The sequence below is a fragment of the Bos javanicus genome, chromosome 10, assembly GCF_032452875.1.
Source record: "Bos javanicus breed banteng chromosome 10, ARS-OSU_banteng_1.0, whole genome shotgun sequence".
In the NCBI taxonomy this organism is placed as follows: Eukaryota; Metazoa; Chordata; class Mammalia; order Artiodactyla; family Bovidae; genus Bos; species Bos javanicus.
In genome coordinates this window covers 24,655,428-24,678,576 of record NC_083877.1, presented here as the reverse complement: position 1 = coordinate 24,678,576, position 23,149 = coordinate 24,655,428, and the positions used below count along the sequence as shown (strand labels likewise).

At 39.6% G+C, this 23,149-nt stretch overlaps 3 gene segments (V, D, J or C); all 3 read left to right on the top strand.

The window, feature by feature from the left end:
• The first annotated feature begins 7,433 nt into the window (after positions 1-7,433).
• LOC133255173 (T cell receptor alpha variable 26-1-like) lies at positions 7,434-8,494 on the top strand. The segment is given in 2 exon segments: positions 7,434-7,639; positions 8,082-8,494. Coding segments are annotated over 2 exon segments (453 nt in total).
• Positions 8,495-10,857: 2,363 nt separating this feature from the next.
• LOC133255172 (T cell receptor alpha variable 22-like) lies at positions 10,858-11,483 on the top strand. The segment is given in 2 exon segments: positions 10,858-10,935; positions 11,128-11,483. Coding segments are annotated over 2 exon segments (408 nt in total).
• Positions 11,484-17,375: 5,892 nt separating this feature from the next.
• LOC133255170 (T cell receptor delta variable 1-like) lies at positions 17,376-18,121 on the top strand. The segment is given in 2 exon segments: positions 17,376-17,483; positions 17,700-18,121. Coding segments are annotated over 2 exon segments (471 nt in total).
• Positions 18,122-23,149: the final 5,028 nt, after the last annotated feature.

The window sequence follows — 23,149 nt, the reverse complement described above, 5'->3', positions numbered from 1 at the left end:
TGATTTCCTTTAGGATTGACTGGTTGGATATCCTTGCAGTCCAAGCTCAAGAGTCCTTGCTCAAGAGTCTTCTCCAACACCACAGTTCAAAAGCATCAATTCTTTGGCACTCAGCTTTCTTTATAGTCCAACTCTCACATGACTACTGGAAAAACCATAGCTTTGACTAGATGGACCTTTGTTGGTACATCAGTGTCTCTGCTTTTTAATATGCTGTCTAGGTTGGTCATAGCTTTGCTTCCAAGGAGCAAAGGTCTTTTAATTTCATGGCTGCAGACACCATCTGCAGTGATTCTGGAGCCCCCTAAAATAAAGTCTCTCACGGTTTCCATCATTTCCCCTGACGCCCTAGTTTTAAATTAAAAAAAATCCCATTTTAAAAGGCAAATTGTTCCTCCCCAAACAATATTAGCTTGAGTAAACCATTTCTTTTCAAGCTTTGACAAACATATATACCACTTAAATTAGAAAGCATTCTGTGAAGAATTGGTTATAAAGTCAGCAGTTTTAGATCCAGCCACAGAGGGGCAGCATCCGCAAACCCGCCCGACTTTTTAAGATGTGTGAGTAAAATAGGAGTAAGTCTGATTGGCTGTCTCAAATGGCAGTCAGTCCTTTCTTTTTTCTTTGCAAAAGGCAGTGTAGACCACAGAAACGTGTGTGGGGCTGGAAAAGCTTGTACAAGGGAAACCCTTTAGGAGGAGGCAGATTCAGCAACTCTTCCTGACGAGGGAGAAGAGGGAAATGCTGCTTATAGCACCAGTGTTGATCTTACGGATGCAAATACCACGTGAGTTTGGGGTTTCCCTGATTGCTTCCAGAGAATTCTGCACAGTGAAATATTATCTGCAGGAAACGGTAAGAATGAGATTTTCTGATAGAGGGCAGGATGTTGAGAAAAACTCAGAAACTAAAAAGTGGAAAGATGGAGGGAGTTGGGCAGGGAGACATGGAAAGAAGGAGAAAAATACACAAGAAGAATGAGAGAGACCGTTGGAGCTGAGAGAATAGACATCTGATTCGACTTTCTCTAATACTTCTCACTGTTTTCTCAACAGAAGTGAACGGACAACAGATAAGTCAAATTCCTCAATTCTTGCCTCTACAAGAAGGAGAGAACTTCACCATGTACTGCAATTCCTCAAGCATTTTAAGCAGCTTACAGTGGTATAAGCAGAGGCCTGGGGGAAGTCCTGTCTTCTTGATGATATTAGCTAAGGGTGGAGAAGTGAAGACGGAGCAGAGACTGACAGGTCGGCTTGGAGAGACCAGAAAGCACGGCTCCCTGCACCTCGGGCTGCTCAGCTCTCAGATGCAGGAACCTACTTCTATGCGGGGCACAGTGCTCTGGAAGCACCTGCTGTCTGTCCTCAGACCTCACTGTGGGCTACAGGGGTCACTCCTCCTCATCTCTCCTCAGGGCAGGGGCCAGAGAAAGCTGAAGTCACCATATCTATTAAGAAATTGAATTTTTAATTAAAAAAAATCCCTGGACTCAGACAGTATTACTAGATAATTCTTTTGACATATTAGCATGAATTATACACTATTTCTTCCAGAAAAAAAAGGAGAAAAGAATTCATCACTCATTTTATGAAGCTAGTGTTCCCCTGAAATTAAAATCAGACAAAGATCATAACAGAAAACTGCAGAGAAACATATTTCATGAATACAGACATAAAGTTTCTTAAAAATATTAGCAAGTAAAATTCATCTATATTAAATGAGTAAAATACCAAGCACAAATGAATTTTTTTCAAGGATGCACATTACTTCAAATTGAAAATCAGCTGATGAAATTCACCATATTAACAGGATAAAAGAAGAAAAATTACATCATATTAATCTATGTAGAATAAACTTTTGCCAAAATTCAACAGTCAACTATGGTGAAGACTTTGAGAAACACAGGCATAGTGGGGAAGTTCCTCCATAGCTAGCAGTATGCTTACTAACAAAAGACTGTATATGTTTCCCTAAGACTGGGAACAAGGCAAGCACATCCACTCTCATCCCTCTCCTTCAGCACAGAGCTAAATGTCAGAGCCAGTGCAATAAACAAAGCAGATGTAAAGACAGTCTTGGACCAGAAAAGAAGCGAAAATGCCAGGCAATATGATTATCTATATAGAAAATCTCAAAGAATATACCCGCCAAAACTCTCAGACCTATTGAGTTCAGCAACACCATAGGAAATAAGATAAATGTATGTAGTCAATTTTATTTCTACATATTAGCGATGGACATGTGGACCTCAAAATTATATAATAACATTTATAATGACTTGAAAAAAGACCCTGAGTGGTCTTTTTTGTACTGAAAACATGTACAGAATTTTTAAGCTGAAAACTACAAAACACTGATGAAAGAAATTAAAGAAGACAGATGAAGAGACATGATGAGTTTGCAAACTGGAAGTTTCAAAGCGCTAAACATGACCGGTCTCTCCAAATTTATATACACATATTATAAAACTCCTGCTAAAATCCATCAGGATTTTAAAAAACAAATACAGGCAAGATTATTCTAAAATTTATATGTACAGGGAGAGATACTGGAATAATTTTTAAAATCTTGAAGAAATAAGAAGTCAGAACAATCAGTCAATCTGATTTCAGGCTAGAGTCATCAAGGTTATTTGGTACTGGTGCAGGGATACACACACAGTTCATTGGAAATGAACAGAGAACCCATAAATAGATCCACACAAATATACACAACTGACCTTTTCTGGCAAAGCACCAAATAAATTCGATAGAGGAAGGATAACCCTTTCAACAGATAGTGTTGGAGACAGTTGAAATCCATTGGCAGGAAAAATTAACCTTGATTCAGGTGTCACACTTCATACATACATTCTTTAAAATGAATCACAGACTTAAATGTAAAACATTAAATTATAAAAAATTTTATGAAAAAATACAGGATAAAAGTTTGATATGTGTATGGGCCAAGAGCCTTTGGACTTGACAACAAAACAACAGTCTATAAAATTTTGTTAAAATGACAAACTAAACTTCAAAATTAAGATCTTTTGCCCTGCAAAACAATTGTAAGAGCATAAAAAGACAAGCTACCAACTGTGAAAAACTATTATTTGGAAACCATACATTCCACAAGAAAGTAATATCTAGAATATATAAATAACTCTCAAAGTTAAACAGTATTTAAATAAGGCAAACATTTCACTTAGACCATGGGCAAAGAGCTATTTACCACAGAAGTATACAGATAGCAAATAAGCATATAAAAATATATTCAACATCATAAATCATTGGAGAAATACAATTAAAACCACAATAAGATATCACTAAGAGCACAGTCTAGTGTGTGTGTGGTAGCAGCACAAGGTGGGGGCTTCCCAGGTAGCTGAGATGGTTCTGCCTGCAGTGTGAGAGACTTGAGTTAGATCCTGGGTCTGGAAGATCCTCTGGAGAAGGGAATGACAACCCACTCCAGTATTCTTACCTGGAGAATTCCATGAACAGAGGGGCCTGGCAAACTATAGTCCATGGGGTTGCAAAGAGTTGGACAAAACTGAGTGACTCAGGGAGGAGAGAAGGAGCACAAGGTGGATTTAATTTACATTTGTTGATGAGTAATGGTGTTGACATCTGCTGGATCATCGAAAAAGCAAGAGAGTTCCAGAAAAACATCTATTTCTGCTTTATGGACTATGTCAAAGCCTTTGACTGTGTGGATCGCAATACACTGTGGAAAATTCTGAGAGATGGGAATACCAGACCACCTTACCTGCCTCTTGAGAAACCTGTATGCAGCTCAGGAAGCAACAGTTAGAACTGGACATGGAACAACAGACTGGTTCCAAACAGGAAAAGGAGTACGTCAAGCCTTATATTTTCACCCTGCTTATTTTACTTACACGCAGAGTACATTATGAGAAACGCTGGACTGGAAGAAACAGAAACTGGAATCAAGATTGCCGGGAGAAATATCAATAACCTCAGATATGCAGATGACACCACCCTTATGGCAGAAAGTGAAGAGCAACTAAAAAGCCTCTTGATGAAAGTGAAAGTGGAGAATGAAAAAGTTCCGAAAACGAAGATCATGGCATCCGGTCCCACCACTTCATGGGAAATAGATGGGGAAACAGTGGAAACAGTGTCAGACTTTATTTTTCTGGGTTCCAAAATCACTGCAGATGGTGACTGCAGCCATGAAATTAAAAGACGCTTACTCCTTGGAAGGAAAGTTATGACTAACCTAGATAGCATATTCAAAAGCAGAGACATTACTTTGCCAACAAAGGTTTGTCTAGTCAAGGCTATGGTTTTTCCTGTGGTCATGTATGGATGTGAGAGTTGGACTGTGAAGAAGGCTGAGTGCTGAAGAATTGATGCTTTTGAACTGTGGTGTTGGAGAAGACTCTTGAGAGTCCCTGGGACTGCAAGGAGATCCAACCAGTCCATTCTGAAGGAGATCAGCCCTGGGTGTTCTTTGGAAGGAATGATGCTAAAGCTGAAACTCCAGTACTTTGGCCACCTCATGCGAAGAGTTGACTCATTGGAAAAGACTCTGATGCTGGGAGGGATTGGGGGCAGGAGGACAAGCGGACAACAGAGCATGAGATGGCTGGATGGCATCACTGACTCAGTGGACATGAGTTTGGGTGAACTCCAGGAGTTGATGATGTACAGGGAGGCCTGGCGTACTGCAATTCATGGGGTCGCAAAGAATCGGACACGACTGAGCAACTGATCTGATCTGAGAGCCGATTAACAATGTTGTGATAGTTTCAGGTGAACAGTGAGGGGCTCAGGCATACATGTACATATATCCATTCTCCCTCGGTTCCCCTCCAATCCACGTAATGTTGAGCAGAGTTCCATGTACTACAATAGGTCCTTGTTGGTTATCCATTTTAAATATAGTAGTGTATACATGACCATCCCAAATTCCCTAACTATCCTTTTCCCCTTATGACAACCATAAGTCTGTTTTCTAAGTCTGTGAGTCTTGTTCTGTTTTGTAAGTAAGTTCATTTGTATCATTTCTTTTTAGACCTCACATACAAGGGATGCCATATGATATTTCTCTGTCTGACTTACTTCACTCAGTATGAAACGCTCTAGGTCCATCCATGTTGCTACAGATGGCATTATTTCATTCTTTTTAATGGCTGGGCAATATTTCATTGTAGATATACACCACATCTTCTTTATACACTCCTCTGTTAATGAACAATTAGGTTCTTCTTTTACCTTCAAATTTGAGCTTTCCAAAAGGTTGCATGCTCAGAAGGGTTCAAGTTTGAGAAATCCCATGGGCAGAGAAGGCTGGTGGTCTACAGTCCATAAGGATACTGGAGTGGGTTGTCATCTCCTTCTACAGGGTATCTTCCTGGTCCAGGGATCGAACCCATGTCTCCTGCATCTCCTACACTGGCAGGCAGATTCTTACTGCTAAGCCGTCTGGGAAGCCCCCTTTTAAGAGATCATATAGTAGTACTATAGTGCTCAGTCGTGTCCAACTTTTTGAGACCCCATGAACTATTGTAGACTGCCAGGTTCCTCTGTCCATGGCATTCTTCAGGTAAGAATACTAGAGTGCATTGCTGTTTCCTCCTCCAGGGGATCTTCCCGACTCAGAGGCTAAACCTGCATCTCCTTCTTCTTCTCCATTGGCAGGCAGACTTTTTACCACTGAGCCATACTTGTGGACTTTTGGCCTGGGTTTAGTTCTGCAGTTCAATTACTCAGTCACTGGAGGGGGCTGCTTCAACTGAAAACAGCTGTCCTTTCTGGGAGAAGGAAAGGGAAAAGTGTTTTCCATTGATGTGACAAAGAAAATGAAAAATGATATACTTCCATTCTCTCTCTCTCTCTTTTGAATGTTTAAATATTCATTTTCATGTTAAAAAGAAAGAGTTACCCTGTGGTTAGAATACCTGTATGCTGAACTACAAAGTCACTTTTATTTCTGAAACAGTTCCAGAAAAAAAAAAAAAGAAAGGAAGAAAGAAAGAAAAAAGGAAATAGAAATCCAAAAGTAAGGAAGAGTAAGATCAAAATATTCTGGTAGATTCCATCCACAGCCCCAACAGAAGCCATTCTCTCTAAAGGCTGCATCTCTAATTCAGTGCATTTTGTGATATCAGGTTCTTATGTTTCTCACCATCAATTTAGATATTTCTGAGCAGGCTGTCTCTACATTTAAAAGCTACAGCTTTGCATGCTTTTATTTGAAAAGGTATTTATTCCAACACACCTTTCAGTGTTTTAGTATATTGCCTATATTGCATACAAGAAATATCTGCTATCCATGTTTGAGCATAACTTTCCCACCACCCATACTGTTCCTTTACATAACGGGTGACATGCGATATATTACACACAGTACAATTTTGAGGGAGGAGATGGTTGTTGGGTTTATAGACCACCTATCTTGCCATTTGCAGAGACTAGAATGGAGAACTGAGGTTGTTTTTGAGTTGATGAGAGTAGATAGGTGATGAAGGAAGGATTCAGATGGAACCACCCTCTGTGGTTAGTGGAGTTGGAATGAGTGATCTTCCCTGACAGAGACTTTACTGTGGTCCCAACATCCCAACATTGGGAAGATCTTATTCTCTTTTGACAACTTGTACTTTAAAATCCCTGCCTGAGTGTCTGTGGTCAAGGATTTTGTATATCTTAGCCCAACAGCCTAAGCTCTTTCCATGTACCTTCCTGAACACTACTTTATTTGTTTCCCTCCTCTGATTATCTTTTCCCTTCCCTATTACTTATGCTTTTATCCCTTCCTCTGATTTTTTCTGCCACTTACATCCACCCTACACTCCACCCCGACTTTGTTTGCATTCCTTCCTGTCTTTTCTCTCTGCTTCAGCATCCTTGGTGCACAGCACCTACAAGCAAGGGCATAGAGAACATGAGGATTAAAGATCACTCTTCAAGAAGAATGAGGTGAACACCATCTGAGTCATCAGTTACTATATCAAGAACAGATGCACTGAGAAATGTTTACCTAGATGGTGGTAGACACGTGATTCCAAGGACCTTTACAGCAGCCCAGAACTCCAGGTTGTATAGCTTTCGTCTCAACGTTATTAATATTTTCTGTCCTCCAGAGAACATCACTGCCTGCTCTGTAGTTTCACATACAGTTTCTGGAATGTGGATGGAAATTTTCATCTCCTTAAAACACAGGGCTCAGTACAGTTTTCTGGTATTAATTAATGTTTTCCATAAGCTTCATAGAACACCAATTTCTTTAAGGAACCAAATGATAGAACAATGGCTCTGGATAGACGGATCATTGTGATTGGTAAAAGTCATTGTAAAAGTCATTGTTCCTTTTACAGAACCAGACTTTAAACTTCACAGAGGATGGCAGCAGACACCATGTGAGTTGGGGATGTCTCTCCTTCTTTGGAGGACTTGACTAAAACAGGGGAGGAAGAGCTAGACAAGGAACTGCTTGATCATTGGCTAACAGATCCTGGCAACAACACACTGATACCTGCTCTGGTTCTAAGTCTCTACCAGTTGTAGTTCTTTCTGTTTTGTGGAAATAAGCCTAGGAGCAGACAGAAGTCTGAGCTCTGAGCCCATGGTCCTGGTTTCTCCTTGAAGTATGAGGCTGGTGACTGTAGTAACCGTGTTTCTGACCTTGGGTAAGTATTCTATGTCTATAAGAGATGACTTGAGGTCAAAGGGCCATGAAGTGTTATTGCTCTCTGCTCTCCCTGTGCTCTATTTAGCATTATAACAATGGAATTGAGAACTGATCTATGCATTTGCCAGGGAGCACAAACTTCTACATGACAGGTTAAATCATAGCCATGGTCCCAGAAGAGCACTTAGCAGTAATCAGTTTGTAAGAAATCCCTGGGTTTACTGAGCAAAGGACCCATGAGATAAAGGCTATAGAGTCTCAGATTCTTGCCATGTGTCTTTGGTCTCTATATAATAAACACCAATGATATTTTGCAAGACATAGATAAAAACACTGGAATAGGGGGTAGGTTCAGACAGTTATGGGAATATTATATGCTTGATTCACAGAATTACACTGATTTGTGGTCAGGGGCTAATCTTATTTTCTTGACCCTTTAGGGACTGTGGTTGATGCTAAGACCACACAGCCCAACTCTATGGATTGTGCTGAAGGAGAAAATGTAAACCTGCCTTGTAACCACTCTACAATTGGTGGAGAAGACTATATACATTGGTATCGGCAAAATCCTAGTCAGAGTCCACAGTATGTCATTCATGGCTTACGAGGCACAGTGAACAACAGCATGGCCTCTCTGCACATAGCTTCAGACAGAAAGTCCAGCACCTTGGTCCTGCCCCAGGTCACCCTGAGAGATGCTGCTGTGTACTACTGCGCCCTGAAAGAGGCACAGTGGGACAGATGGGGCTGCACCTGTGCAGTATCTCTGGTGGGAAAAAGTGAGGACAGAGTGGGGAGAGCAGTCACGAGAGCAAATCTAGAGTCATCTAGAAAGAGAGTCAGAGAGCAGTAAGAGATGAGGAAAATGAAGGGAAAGGAAAGGGAAGAAGATGCATAAAGAAAAGAAGAGAAAGAGGACAAGGAATAAGCACCTAGTTTATTGATGTACCTGAGAAGAATTTTGAGGAATGTCAGAATCATAATTTTAGCATAGCAATAAAGAGGTGTTAATAATTTTTTATGGCTCCTCCTCATGTCAATAAAATGTTGGTTTCAGTGTGCTAGTCCCAACATAAAAAGTGGGAAACATACAAATAATTCTCCTTGTACCAAAGGCTTCTTTCACTTGGATCCAGGGCCAAGTCCGGACTCTGATGTGTTATAGTTGTTCCGCTTACCAGAAACAAATTACTCTTTCTCTGAGAAAAATCTGAAATGTTATTGTTTCTATTCTAGAACATTCATATTTCCCATGAAGAAGTTTTTGAAAGAAACAAAAATTAAGTGAATAATAAGTTTTCACTTTCTAGGCAAGTCTGGAAACCCTGCTTCTATAAAGAATTTTCATCATTTTTGATATTCCCTAAGCAGCACAAGGCTCAGCAGTAAAGAATCTGCCTGTTGCAGAGGCTGCAGGAGAGAGATGAGGGTTCGATCCCAGGGTTAGGAAGATCCCCTGGAGGAGGGCATGGCAACTCACTCCAATATTCTTGCTTGGGGCATCCCATGGACACAAGAGTCTGGCAGACTACAGACCCTAGAGTTGCAAAGAGTGGGACATGACTGAAGCGACTTAGCATGCAGGCATGCAAGCAGCATGTGGGGCTTACCCTGGTGGCTCAGTGGTAAAGAATCTTCCTGCCAATGCAGATTCAACCCCTGGTTGGACAACTAAGATCCTGCATGCCTTGGAGCAACTAGGCTTACGTGTTGCTACTACTGAAGCATCCTTGATCTGTCCATCTGAATATTAGTGCCTGCAGATCACTTCACTTTCACTGCAGTGAAAATATACAGGTCCTCCTCTTCCATCCCTTTTACCCCCAAATCTACTGACAGAGAATCGATATTATTTACAGAGTCTGAGATAAGAGCACCATCTAAAATTATCTTCACATGGCTTCAAAAATACTTATTTTTCTCTAAAATAGCTTACTAAAATTAACAAGCAGAATACAAAACTAGTAATCAACAGTTTTAAAAATATATTTACAATAGAAATTTTATTTAAAACAATTTATTTTAAAATTAAAATTATAGATGCTTTAATAAAAATAAAACTATTACAATTAAATTTTCAATGTCCAGCTAGTGGTTAAGATAACTAATATTGCTTTTTATGCAGCCCTAGTCTAAAATAAATAGATATCTTTTAAAGTAATCAGTACCATTTTTACAGAATCCATATATATGCATTAATATGCGATATTTGTTTTTCTCTTTCTGACTTACTTCACTTTGTTTAACAGGCTCTAGTTTCATCCACCTCACTAGAACTGTCTCAAATGTGTTTTTTTATGGCTGAGTAATATTCCATTGTATATAGGTACCACATGTATATAGGTACCACGTGTATATAGGTACAACAACTTCTTTATCCATTCATCTGTTGCTGGACCCTATTTGCAGGACAAACATAGAGATGCAAACATAGAGAACAGACTTTGGACACAGTAGGGGAAGGAGAGGGTGGGATGAATTGAGAATAGCATTGAAACATATACATTACCATTTGCAAAAGAGACAGCTAGTGGGAGGTTGCTGTATGATGCAGGGAGCTCAACACGGTGTTCTGTGACAACCTAGAGGAATAGGTGGAAGGTTCAAAGGGAGGGGACGTATGTATACTTCTGGCTGATTCACATCATTTTATGGCAGAAGCCAACACAACATTGTAAAGCAATTATCCTCCAATTAAAAATAAATTAATTAAATAAAATTTAAAATACTGTTTAATACAGCAAAGTATTCCAGCCAATAGGAGCAAGTTCTGATACTGTGCTGATTCATGAGCACCCTTTAGAACCAGAAGTGAGAGCATAAGAGAAGCAAAAGCTGGATCCTAGCACTTCTGGGAAAAAGCATTTCATTACGGAAGAATCTATTGCATTCATGCCATGTGAGAGGAGGACGGGGCTATACAGTTAATTTTTGCTTTCTTTTCCCTAAAATTCACCCAAATTCCAAACCAGAGTCTGCGTTCTCCGGTATGTTCTCAGAAAGTATCCCTTAAGTCATAAAATAATGATCTTTCTATTTCCTTTTCTCACTCTACCCCTGGAGCACATTCTGAGTTGGCTGCGGTGGGAGGGTGGGGCATCCTGTCAGTGTCACCTGAGCAGGATTTGTTGGGTGAGCTGATTGGCTGCAGGAGCAGGAACGACTTACGTAGGACACTCACTCCCTCGGGGTTCTGTTAAGTGTCTTACAGTGAAAATGTCCCAACAAGAAGAGGAAGCATCATGAAGAGGCTAGCAGGCACTGTGCTGGGGCTTCTGTTTGCCCAGGTTTGCTGTGAGTTGGGGCTGCCCCACAGGGGATCTGAAGGAATGAGGCGCTGCTCTATTGTTGGGGGAGGGAGAGGAGCTGACAAGTCCTGCAGACTTTTTATCCTTCTCATCATCTATGGGGATGGGGAGGGCACTTTCAGGGTTTAGTAGGAGTTACAGTGACCCTCACCAGTGACTGTTTCTCTTTCCTCATCAGGTGTGCGAGGGGTGGATGTGGAGCAGAGTCCCCCAGCCCTGAGTCTCCAGGAGGGAGCCAGCTACACAATTCTGTGTAATTTTTCCATTTCCCCACGGAGTGTGATTTGGTATCTTCAGAACTCTGGGGGCCGCATCATACAGCTGTTTTACATTCCTTCAGGGACAAAGCAGGATGGAAGATTAAATGCCACGACAGTTCCTAAAGAAGGCCGCAGCTCACTGCACATTTCCTCTTCACAGACCACAGACTCAGGCACTTACTTCTGTGCTGTGCAGCACAGTGCTCCCCAGGCACCTGCAGCCTGTACTCAAACCTGCAGCCGAGGCTCCAGCCACACTTTGCTGTGTAGATGAAACACATACAAACACACACACACACATCAGTGTGTGCATAACAAGTCTTAATATATTTAATAAAACTGAAATTATACAGAATTTATTCTTTGACCAAGAAGGAAATGATATAGGAAATCAAGTGCAAAGAGATGTCTCTAGAAACTCCAAAATATTTGGATTATATGCACTAACTTTAAAACAACTCTAGGTTAAAGAAACAATTACAATGGCTATTAGAAAATATTTTGAAAGTAAATATTGTGAGAGCACATTATATAAATATGTGTGAGATGGAGCTAAAATAATACATAAAAGGAAATTTATCTTTTTAAGTACTTATATTACTAAAGAAAGATGTTGAAACAATGTTATGAAGACTCAGCAAAAAATGATAGAAAAGCAAAGTAAACCCAACATAAAATGAAAGATGTAATAATAAAATGTTCAATTGGTGAAATATAAATAAAATGATAGTGATAACCATGAAACACAAATTTAATTTTGTTAAAATGATTAATAAAATCAATATATTCCTAGGTATAATTATTAAGGGGAAAAAGAAAAAAGACAAATTATTAATATAAGTAATAAAAAAGAGAACCATTCTACAAGCTCTATAATGTTATAAATGTAATGGAAGAATATCATTAACAAGTTTATGTCACTGAGTAAATGTGTAGAAGTAGATCCACACAGGAAAACTTATTTTTTGACAAATGCAAAGACAGTTCAATAGAGGTAACAACATAGTCTTATGAGCAAATGAGGTTGGGATGATTGTATATTCTTGGAAAATAATTGAAAATTGACCTAAATATTACATCTTATACAAAAAATTGTGTACAGTCTCACAATGAACTATACATCCAACTATAAAATGTAATATTAAACCTTTTAGGAAACACATAAGAGAATATCTTCATGACCTAGGGTAAGACAAAAAGATTTTTGACATGACACCAAAACGCAATCCATACAACATAAATAACTTAGATTTCATCAAAATTAAAAATGTTTGCTCTGTGAAAGACGCAGTTAAGAGAAGAAAAAAGATAAACCACAAAATGGCCGGAAATATTTGCAAAATACATTTTCATAAAAAAACTGTACTTAGAATACAATGAACTGTTCAAAACTCAGCAGGAGGAAACAAACAATCCAGTTGAAACCTGGACAAAAAGATTCAGACACTTTACCAAAGAGCTATGTGGTAAGGAAATAAGCATATAGAGAGATGGTCAGTGTTGTTAGTAGTTCAGTTCAGTTCAGTCACTCAGTCATGTCCAACTCTTTGCGACCCCATGAATCACAGCACACCAGGCCTCCTTGTCCATCACCAACTCCTGGAGTTTACTTGAACTCATGTCCATCGAGTCAGTGATGCCATCAAGCCATCTCATGCTCTGTTGTCCGCTTGTCCTCCTGCCCCCAATCCCTCCCAGCATCAGAGTCTTTTCCAATGAGTCAACTCTTTGCATGATGTGGCCAAAGTACTAGAGTTTGAGCTTCAGCATCAGTCCTTCCAATGAACACCCAGGACTGATCTCCTTTAGAATGGACTGGTTGGATCTCCTTGCAGTCCAAGGAACTCTCAGGAGTCTTCTCCAACACCACAGTTCAAAAGCATTAATTCTTCAGCACTCAGCTTTCTTCACAGTCCAACTCTCACATCCATACATGACTACTGGAAAAACCATAGCCTTGACTAGATGGACCTTTGTTGGCAAAGTAATGTCTCTGCTTTTGAATATGCTATCTAGGTTGGTCATAACTTTCCTTCCAAGGAGTAAGCATCTTTTAATTTCATGGCTGCAGTCACCATCTGCAGTGATTTTGGAGCCCAAAAAAAATAAAGTCTGACTCTGTTTCCACTGTTTCCCCATCTATTTCCCATGAAGTGATGGGACCAGATGCCATGATCTTGGTTTTCTGAATGTTGAGTTTTAAGCCAACTTTTTCACTCTCCTCTTTCACTTTCATCAAGAGGCTTTTTAGTTCCTCTTCACTTTCTGCCATAAGGGTGGTGTCATCTGCATATCTGGGGTTATTGATATTTCTCCCAGCAATCTTGATTCCAGCTTGTGCTTCTTCCAGCCCAGCCTTTCTCATGATGTACTCTGCATAGAAGTTAATTATACAGCCTTGACATATTCCTTTTCCTATTGGAACCAGTCTGTTGTTCCATGTCCAGTTCTAACTGTTGCTTCCTGGCCTGCATACTGGTTTCTCAAGAGGCAGGTCAGGTGGTCTGGTATTCCCATCTCTTTAAGAATTTTCCACAGTTTATTGTCATCCACATAGTCAAAGGCTTTGGCATAGTCAATAAAGCAGAACCACAAAGCAATACCACTTCACATCTATCATAAAGGCTAAAATTAAAAATACTGGCAATATCCAATTCTGGCAAAGATGGAGAGAAATTGGATCTCTCATACATTGCTGGTGGGTGAATGGTCCAGTCATTCTGGAAAACATTCCAAGAGTTTTGCATAAGCTTAAATACTCACTTACCTTACAACTCAGCAAAGCACACTCCTGGGTATTTATGCTTGAAAAATGAAAAACATTCACACAAAAATCTCTACCTGAATATTCATGGCAGCTATATTTGTGGTCACCAAAAACTGGAAATCAGCCAAGTATCTTTCACTGGGTAAATGCAACTGTAATACATCTTCTGTACAATGACATCTTACAGATTTTTCTCAACTTTCAATAGAGTTGTGTCTGAATAAGCCATTTTCAGTTGAGAATATCATAGGTGGAAAATACATTTAATATACCTAACCCAGCCTCTCTTGAAGGTGCTCAACATTTACATTAGCCTACAGATGGGAGAAATCATCTAACACAAAGTCTATTTTATAAAAAAGTGTTGAAAATCTCATGTAATTTATTGAGTACTGTACTTAAAGTGGGGCTTCCCAGGTGATGCTAGTGGTAAAGAACCTGCCTGCCAATGAGGGAGACACAAAAGACACAGTTCAATCTCTGGATGGGGAAGATCCCCTGGAGGAGGACATGGAAGCCCACTCCAGTATTCTTGCCTAGAGAATTCCATGGACAGAGGAGCCCGCTGGGCTACAGTCTAGAGTGTCACAAAGAGTCGGACACGACAGCAGCGACTTAGCACACACACACTGAAAGTGAAAACCAGAATGGTTGTATGAATACAGAATGAATGTAAGTGTGTCGGTTGTTTACACTCATGATTTCAGGGCTGGCCAGGAGCTCAGCTCACTGCTGCCAGGAGCTCAGCTCACTGCTGCTGCTCAGAGTCATCCAGAATGGTCCAGTCATTCTGGAATATATGCCTCATGTTGCTAGGATGGGAAAAGATCAAATTAAAAAATTCCAAGTATGGTTTCAACTGAATGTGTATTGCTTTCTTACCACTGGGAAGTAAAAAAACCTGAAATCAATACCATAAATTGGTGACAGTTTGTAGCAATTAAAAGAAACAGACTACTGATACATTTAGCAGCCTAGATGGGCCTTCCTAGGTGAATCAGTGGTAAAGAATCTGCCTGTAATGCAGAAGACCTGGGATTTATCCTTGGGTTGGGAAGATTCCCTGGAGAAGGAAATGGCAACTCAGTCCAGTATTTTTGCCTGGGAAATTCCATAATCAAAGGAGCCCGGCGGGCTACAATATATGGGGTCATAAAGGAGTCAGACAGGACTTAGTGACTAAACAAATATAGCCTAGATGGATCTCAGGATGCTATGGTGAATGAAAAAAAAGTCAATCTCAGAGGCGACATGGTGTATGATTACGCTTATTGGATTATTATGATTATATACCTAGTATGATTCTACTTATATAACATTCTCAAAAGGACAAAATACAGAGATGAAAAGGGGATCAGTAGTTACTGGGGTTATAAAGAATTGCAGGGATGGGGAGGGTATGCAAAGAGGGTTTCTTTAGAGAAATGGAACAATTCTGTGTCATGATTTTAGTGGTGGTACAAGAACCTATATATGTGATAAAACTTCATAGAGCTTCATATCAAAACCAAAGAGCACATATAAAAACTGATGTGTAATATTATGGTCTGTATTCTGATAAAAAATTTTATCAGTATCAGTTTCCTAATATATATGTAATTATTATATTAATATATATCTATATTTTATAGTATCATGCTGCTGCACAGGCTGCTGTGGTCATTCATGATTTCCTCTGCTTAGTTACAAATAATTTCAAGCCCAGGCATTCGTTGCCTGTCAGCGCTCAGAAGTGAAATGGGACAGAAGAGTAGATGTCTCAGATAAATACAACCTTTCCTTTCTGCTTCACTCATTCACGAGTTATTTTGATCTTAAATTATGTGAACTGGCACTGTTTTAGAACTTGTCTGTATTTTCTTTTCTACTTGCCTATGTGATTTTGTTCTTTTATATTAATTCATCTCTTACAGCAATGAAACCAAGTGGAAGGTTGACAGCTGCATTCCACATGGACATGAAACAGTGCAGAGAACTTCAGTCACCAGCTTCTGTGGGGTTGACAGGTACTAAGTGTTTGCAGTCTGTAGATATTGAGTTTCATAGGAGTGCATTATAGCATTACATAAGAGAAAAATCCAGCATGTCTATCTTAACTTTATTTTACAAAGAGAAATAATAATGAGTGAGTAACAAGTGAGACTGAATACTATGGACCAATGAGACAGAAAATGTGACATGATAATTCTAGGACACATGATCTAATAAGTACAATTCTACATTTAGAGGTAAGAGGATTGAATACCCTGATCCCCCTCAAAGTCTAATACATAAGAATCAATATCAGATTTCAAAAGAATATTTTATTCCTGTTATAATTTCATTTAAATACAAACCACTGAATAGGCTCTGAAATTCAGATGGACTGATTTTTTAAAAATCATTTCATGTTGAAATAATTTTATTTATTGAAAAATCTGAGTGGAGCCCTGGAACTCAATAAAAAAAAATAATAGAGAGATATACATTAATTATTTTGGATAAGATTGCTTTTCACCAGAAGGCCTAAGATCTGTGAATATTTTAAAACAGTCACTAGATTCTGGATGGAGACAAGTAAGTAAAGGCTAATGAATGACTAATCAGTAGATTACAAGAATGTTTCATAGGCTATACAAAATTATATCTTAAACAGGATGGAAAAGTCATTTTACTGAATAATTACCAATGTATGTCAACTTGTCTAATTTTCAGTTTCCCTCAGTTCAAACCTTTAATATTAATTGCTTTCTTCATGCCCCTTTTCAGGATCTGCCAAACGTAATGGCCAGGGAAAAATAGGTAGACAAAGTAAAGATTTGTGGTGAGCCAGACAGTAGTCATATACTTAAAGCTATGGTTTTTCCAGTAGTCATGTATGGATGTGAGAGTTGGACCATAAAGAAAGTGGAGTACCAAAGAATTGATGCTTTTGAACTGTAGCATTGGAGAAAACTCTTGAGAGCCCCTTGGGCTGCAAGGAGATCAAACCAGTCCCTCCTAAAGGAAATCAGTCCTGAATATTCATTGAAAGGACTGATACTGAAGCTGAAACTCCAATACTTTGACCACCTGATGCGAAAAACTGACTCATTTGATAAGACCCTAATGCTGGGGAAGATTGAAGGCAGGAGGAGAACAGGATGACAGAGGATGAGATGGTTGGATGGCATCACCGACTCAATGGACATGACTCTGAGTAAACTCTGGGAGTTGGGGATGGACAGGAAGGCCTGGCAGGCTGCAGTCCATGGGGTCGCAAAGAGTCAGATAGGACTGAGTGACTGAACTGAACTGAGACTTTTTCCATCTGTGCACAGACCATGTGGTTGATCTACATGACAAACCCCACTTCCTGTCTTGGGGGAGAGTCACAAGGAACCCAGGTACTGTGTATATGTGCTCTCAGGCACTTAAAGACACTGAACTCTCAGCTTGAGGCAGAATTAAACACATTTGTGCAGGGGAATCCATGCCTCATGCTGCTCTCCAGTCTGCTCTGGGTGTTCCTGGCCATTACCTTCTCTGGTAGGGATGCTTCCAAGCATGGGTGTGAGTGTTCAGGGTGAAAGGCCTGCACACAGGCGTGTGGTGCTTCACCGGGACTTGGGGAGGAAAAGAGGACTGGAGAAAAGCAAGCGTCTTATGATTTCAGTTTAGTTTTTCTTTTTGGAGACCTAAATGAGTCTAATTCCTATACTATTTTATTCACGCTTCATCTCTGTTTTCTGATTTTTTCCACAGGATCTGGTGTGGCCCAGAAAGTTACTCAAGACCAGCCAGACATAAACCGTCAAGTGGGGCAGTCAGTCACTCTGAACTGTCAGTATGAAGTAAGTTGGAACATGATCTCCTACTACATTTTTTGGTACAAGCAGCTTCCCAGTGGACAGATGACTTACCTTATTCGTCAGTATTCAGAAGATGGGAATGCAAGGGACGGCCGTTACTCTGTAAACTTCCAGAAAGCAGATAACTCCATCAGCTTCACCATTTCAGCCTTACAGCTGGAAGATACTGGAAAGTACTTCTGTGCTCTCCATGAACTCACAGTGGTTGAAGTAATAGGAAAAGCTGAACAAAAACCCCAGAGCTTAATAAGAGAGAGCCTCCCTGCTGCAGGACTCCAGCTGAGATGCACACCTGCAGATCCCAGCAAGAAATGATAATTGTGTGGTTGCTTCATCTGTGGTCTGGATCATAGAATTTAATTCTAAATAAAAGCTTCTTCCTTGTTATTTGATGTTCAGAGTAATTTTCTACTGTTAACATTCTCTTCTTGAATTTTTGACTTTAAATCAATCATACAGAACATGTGTAAAGTTGTCTAAACTTGCTCCATAAATAATTAAAAGTGACAGTTTCACTAAAATACACTCACATCACAAATCTGAGTATAGTTACTTGGAATCATCATAAAAATAATTTCCTTAGTCCTTTGTTCTTAGTCTTGCGTCACTGAAGGTACAATCAGAGAAGCAGAGCCACCAGTGGTGTGGAATGAGAAATTAGTTATAAAGATTAGAACTCAGGTAATTGCTAGATCTGGTGGAAGAGTGTATACAAAACTGTTATCTTGATATCTGATGTTGAGACTGAACTCATTCTTTGTCAGCTAGAGTAATATTTGAAGAAGAAAGTTGGATATAGACCAGAGCCTGGACAAACTATGACTCATAAGGACAAACTAGAGTCACGAGGTAAATGGAAACCACAAAGACACACTAAAATTTGTCTGTTTCACCTCCTTCAGTCTCACAGTAGTGAGTGACCTTAGGAGAAGTGGGTGTCATTTGGCGTCATGCTGCCTGCATACTCGGCCCAAAACAGAAAAGACAAGGAGGAGGTTTGGTGGGAAGTGAAGGAGTTGTGAGTCAAGAATAAGTTGAGCTATCAGATCAGCAGCAATATGAGTGAACAACCATAGTCCCTGGAGCTCTGTGCCAACCCCCAAAACATAAAACCTATGGTTACTTCATCACAATCACCTTGCAAATGTTACACAAATTTCTTTTGTGGCCAACCCTAACCAAGAACAATACGGGAAGCACTTTCTGGGAAAGATATTTCCAGTTAGTTAAGATATTACAAAGATGCTACAGGACCCTCTTTGTTAACCTGGCATCCATCTGTACTCTCTTAACAACTTTTGAATAAAAAAAGTAAAATTATGCTTCTTGCTAATGTTGTTGCTGTTCAGTCACTAAGTCGTGTCTGACTTTTTGTGACCCCATGGACTGGAGCATGACAGGCTCCTGTATCCTCCACCATCTTTCAGTTTGCTCAAATTCACCTCCCTTGATTTGGTAATGCTATCTAACCATCTCATCCTCTGCTGCCCCCTTCTCCTTTTGTGTTCAATCTTTCCCAGAACCAGGGTCTTTCCCAATGAGTGGCTCTTCTCATCAAGTGGCCAAATTACTGGAGTTTCAGCTTCATCATCAGTCCTTTCAATGAATATTCAGGGTTGATTTCCTTTAGGATTGACTGGCTTGATCTCCTTGCAGTCCAAGGGACTCTCAAGAGTCTTTTCCAACACCACAGTTCTTGCTAATATAATGCAGTAATTCCTCATTCAACCCAAAAGATTCTAACCTCATCCTGCAAAGATTATAGCAAGTTCATTTATCCATTTGGGAGTGAAGTTATTTTCTTTTCTAGCTAAGCCACATTCTCCCATTGAATCCTTTATCTTCACTACTAAGCTATAAGAAGATATAAGATTGACTTATATTAGCATATCTTACGTTATTACATGCAGGCAAATGGGAGAGGGGAGTTAAAATTGGTTAATGTAATACATAAATATATTTATATCAAAATGAAAAACAAATTCACCTAAGTATTATTGTTCTCATTCCTGAAAATGACCACATGATTATAGCTGGTATTTATAACTACCTTTTCTATTACCCATCCCATAACCTCTTTTCCACTCACTGCCATACTTGACTTCCTATAAAACAATCTCCTTATTCAGGAGCAATGCTATGAGGAAAGCCATAAGTTTGAATAAGGAATTCTGCAAGTCCACCACTCTGGTTTTGGCAGAAGATTGCAACTTTCACTACAATGATTGAAGTCAAATTCAAAAATCTATTTAAGTGGAAACAATCTTGCCAATACCCATGGACACTTTCCAGATTGTATTCTGGGAAACATCATTAAGAATGATACCTAACTTCACATCAGAAGCAATAGAAGCCACCACGGTAAAATATTTTTTAAATGCTTAAAGAGAAAAAACAAACAAAACTTTCAAGGTAGTATCTTATGAACATGAAAATGTATTTTTAAATTGTGTTTGTTATAAATCACTACTAAGAGATTTGAAAGTCAGTGCACAGACTGATAAACTATATCTGCAATATGTATTTCTGAAAAAGGACTCAGATGAAGATTATGTTAAACAAAATATGTTAAAAGTTCCTCAAATCAATAAGAAAACAGATAATGAGAATGACAAAATCTTGGAAAGCCAACTGAGAAATGTGATATCCAATAGGTAATAAATATATAAAGACTTTAATGAAAATAAAACCTTATCTGAGGGTTCCATCTGGGTCCTTTCAGTATTTTGAGTGTGTCAGTGTGGCTAGGAGAATATGATCCCAGGGAATAGGGAAAAATAATGACTGTATCCAGAAAAATAATTGATTAAGTGAATTTCCTAGAAGCTTCCATCATTGAACTGAAATGGAGTAAAGAACAAACAGTAATAGGTCACAGACCTGGACATTGAAGGAGAGGTAGGTTTTACTAGAACAAAGAAAGTTGGTATTTATTGAGCTTTCTCTTTTTCAGGCACTGGTTTGCATTTCGGATTCATTATCTAATTTAAATATAAAAATCCTGTGAGATAAGTTTCATTATTCCCATTTTTTTAATCTATATGAAATGAGCCAAAACTCTCCTAACTGTGAAAAGCATCTCCAGCTTTTATTGCCAGCCAGAGTGTATCATTTTAGGGGGCTCCTTAGGAGCAAGATTTGGACTATGGAGAAGCACTTGACCCCAGAACATAGTGGCTAGATGTCTTAGTGGTTCGTGACATTACTGGTTTAAACTGGAAGCTAAAGGGAACTAGGAACGAAAATGCCAAACCATAGATTCAATTGCCCCAGGATCAGTAGGTGAGGAAATCATCCACTAACCAGTTAACAGTGCTGGATGCCTTAGTAAGTTTCTTGTGTCATAGTGTGCTGGGAAAAACAAGGGCTACAAAGAGGTTTTATTCCTTTAACACTCTAAGCTTGTTTCCCTATCAAGCCCTGTGCCCCTTTTCTGCTTCTCTACTGTGATGCTTGGTTGTTGTTTAGTCACAAAGCTCTATCTGACTCATCCTCAGTGATAGTCACCTACACACTCAGCCGTCAGTGAATTCCAGCCTTTTGAGTCCTGGCTGCCTGGACTGCTTGCTTGGTGTCCTGTGATAAACACTGAATTTTGCTTCACTGCAATCCGCATGAGCAAGTGGACGCAGGAAGGTCCACAACCAGTAAAGAATCCACCTGCAATGCAGGGGACACAGGAGACTCCGGTTCAATCTCTGAGTCAGGAAGATCCCCCGGAGGAGGAAATGCAACCCACTCCAGTATTCTTGCCTGCAATATCCTGTGGATAGAGGAACCTGGCAGGCTACAGTCCATGGGGTCCCCAAAATGTCAGACATGACTTAGTGACTAAACAACTATATATATATATGTATACACTAAGTTGCTTCAGTTGTGTCCGACTCTTTGCGACCCTATGGACTATAGCATACCAGGCTCTTCTGTCCAAGAATACTGGAGTGGGTTGCCATCTCCTTCTCTAGGGGATCTTCCTGACCCAGTAATCGAACCCGCATCTTCTCCATTCCAGGTGGATTGTTTATCACTGAGCCACCTGGGAAACCCATTATATATATATGTGTGTGTGTGTGTGTGTGTGTGTGTGTGTGTGTGCGTGTGTGGTGCAAAAGATAAAAGTATTTCTAGAGTTCACACTATTCAAACTCTAAAATAAAAGGCTAAGTTGGATTCATTTTGATTTTTTTTATCTAGATGTCAACATTTCTACCTTGCAAGCCTCTTCAGGCAATATTTATTTAATTTACCTAGTGGTCAATTGGCTTGGCCTCTATTTCAAATAATTATGATGGCTTTGGTTTCAGGATTCTGCCTTATTAGTTGAAGGAATGCTCCCTACTGTTGGAGACATATACTTCCTGGTTTGGACAAAGCCCCTCCAATATGTGGGTAAATTTACCAAGGAATTAGTAGTCTTATTAGAAATAAGCTCCATAGCAAATGAACTTTTTGAATGGTGTGGTCTTGTCCTCACAATCTTATCCTCAAGCGGTCTGATTGCTGCAAGTTGACTGATTGTGTGATCTGGAGGGAAAAAAAAGTAAATTGATTTGTGGTGACTTGTGTGTGTCAAGGCTTCCCAGGTGGCGCTAGTGGTAAAGAACTCACATGTCAATGCTGGAAACATGAAATGCGGGTTCAATCCCTGGGTCTGGAAGATCTCCTGGAGGAGGGCATGGCAACCCACTGCAGTATTCTTGCCCCGAGAATCCCATGGACAGTAGAGCCTGGTTGGTTACAGTCCCTGGGGTTGCAAAGAGTTGGACAAAACTAAGAAACTTTCACTACACTACACTACTGTTTATCTAGCATTCCCTCCCCAACCATATGTTCATACGTCTAAACAGGAGATGTTAATGAGGCTTTTTAGATATTCCTTTACTAACTGCAGCTGCAACTCTTCTCTTGGGAATTTAGTTAGAATTTGGCCATTGAGATGCCTTCCAATCCTGTTTCACTTTTCATACCACAATTTAAATTTGAGTAAGTGGAAGGCACTGCTCTGACTTTTAGCACTACCCTATACTGTTTACGTGAGATGAAATATGGGTCACAAAGAGTTGAACATGACTTAGTGACTGAACAACCATGTTGTTTCCTTTGCTTATTTCAGTTGTTCATTGGAAAGAAGATTTTGTAGTTGGGCACCCCTAGATTCTAATATTTGAGAATGTGAAGAATGAACACTCTGTAGAGAAATCAGTTTCTATGATTGACACTGTCTTTCTGAACAGGAGTGAGCAGCCTTTTGACTGTGGTGTCAGGAAGGAGAAAGCCCCAATTTCACCTGAAGTTTCCCTTCCAGCTCTTTCTATGCTTTACATTGGTATAGATGGAAACCTA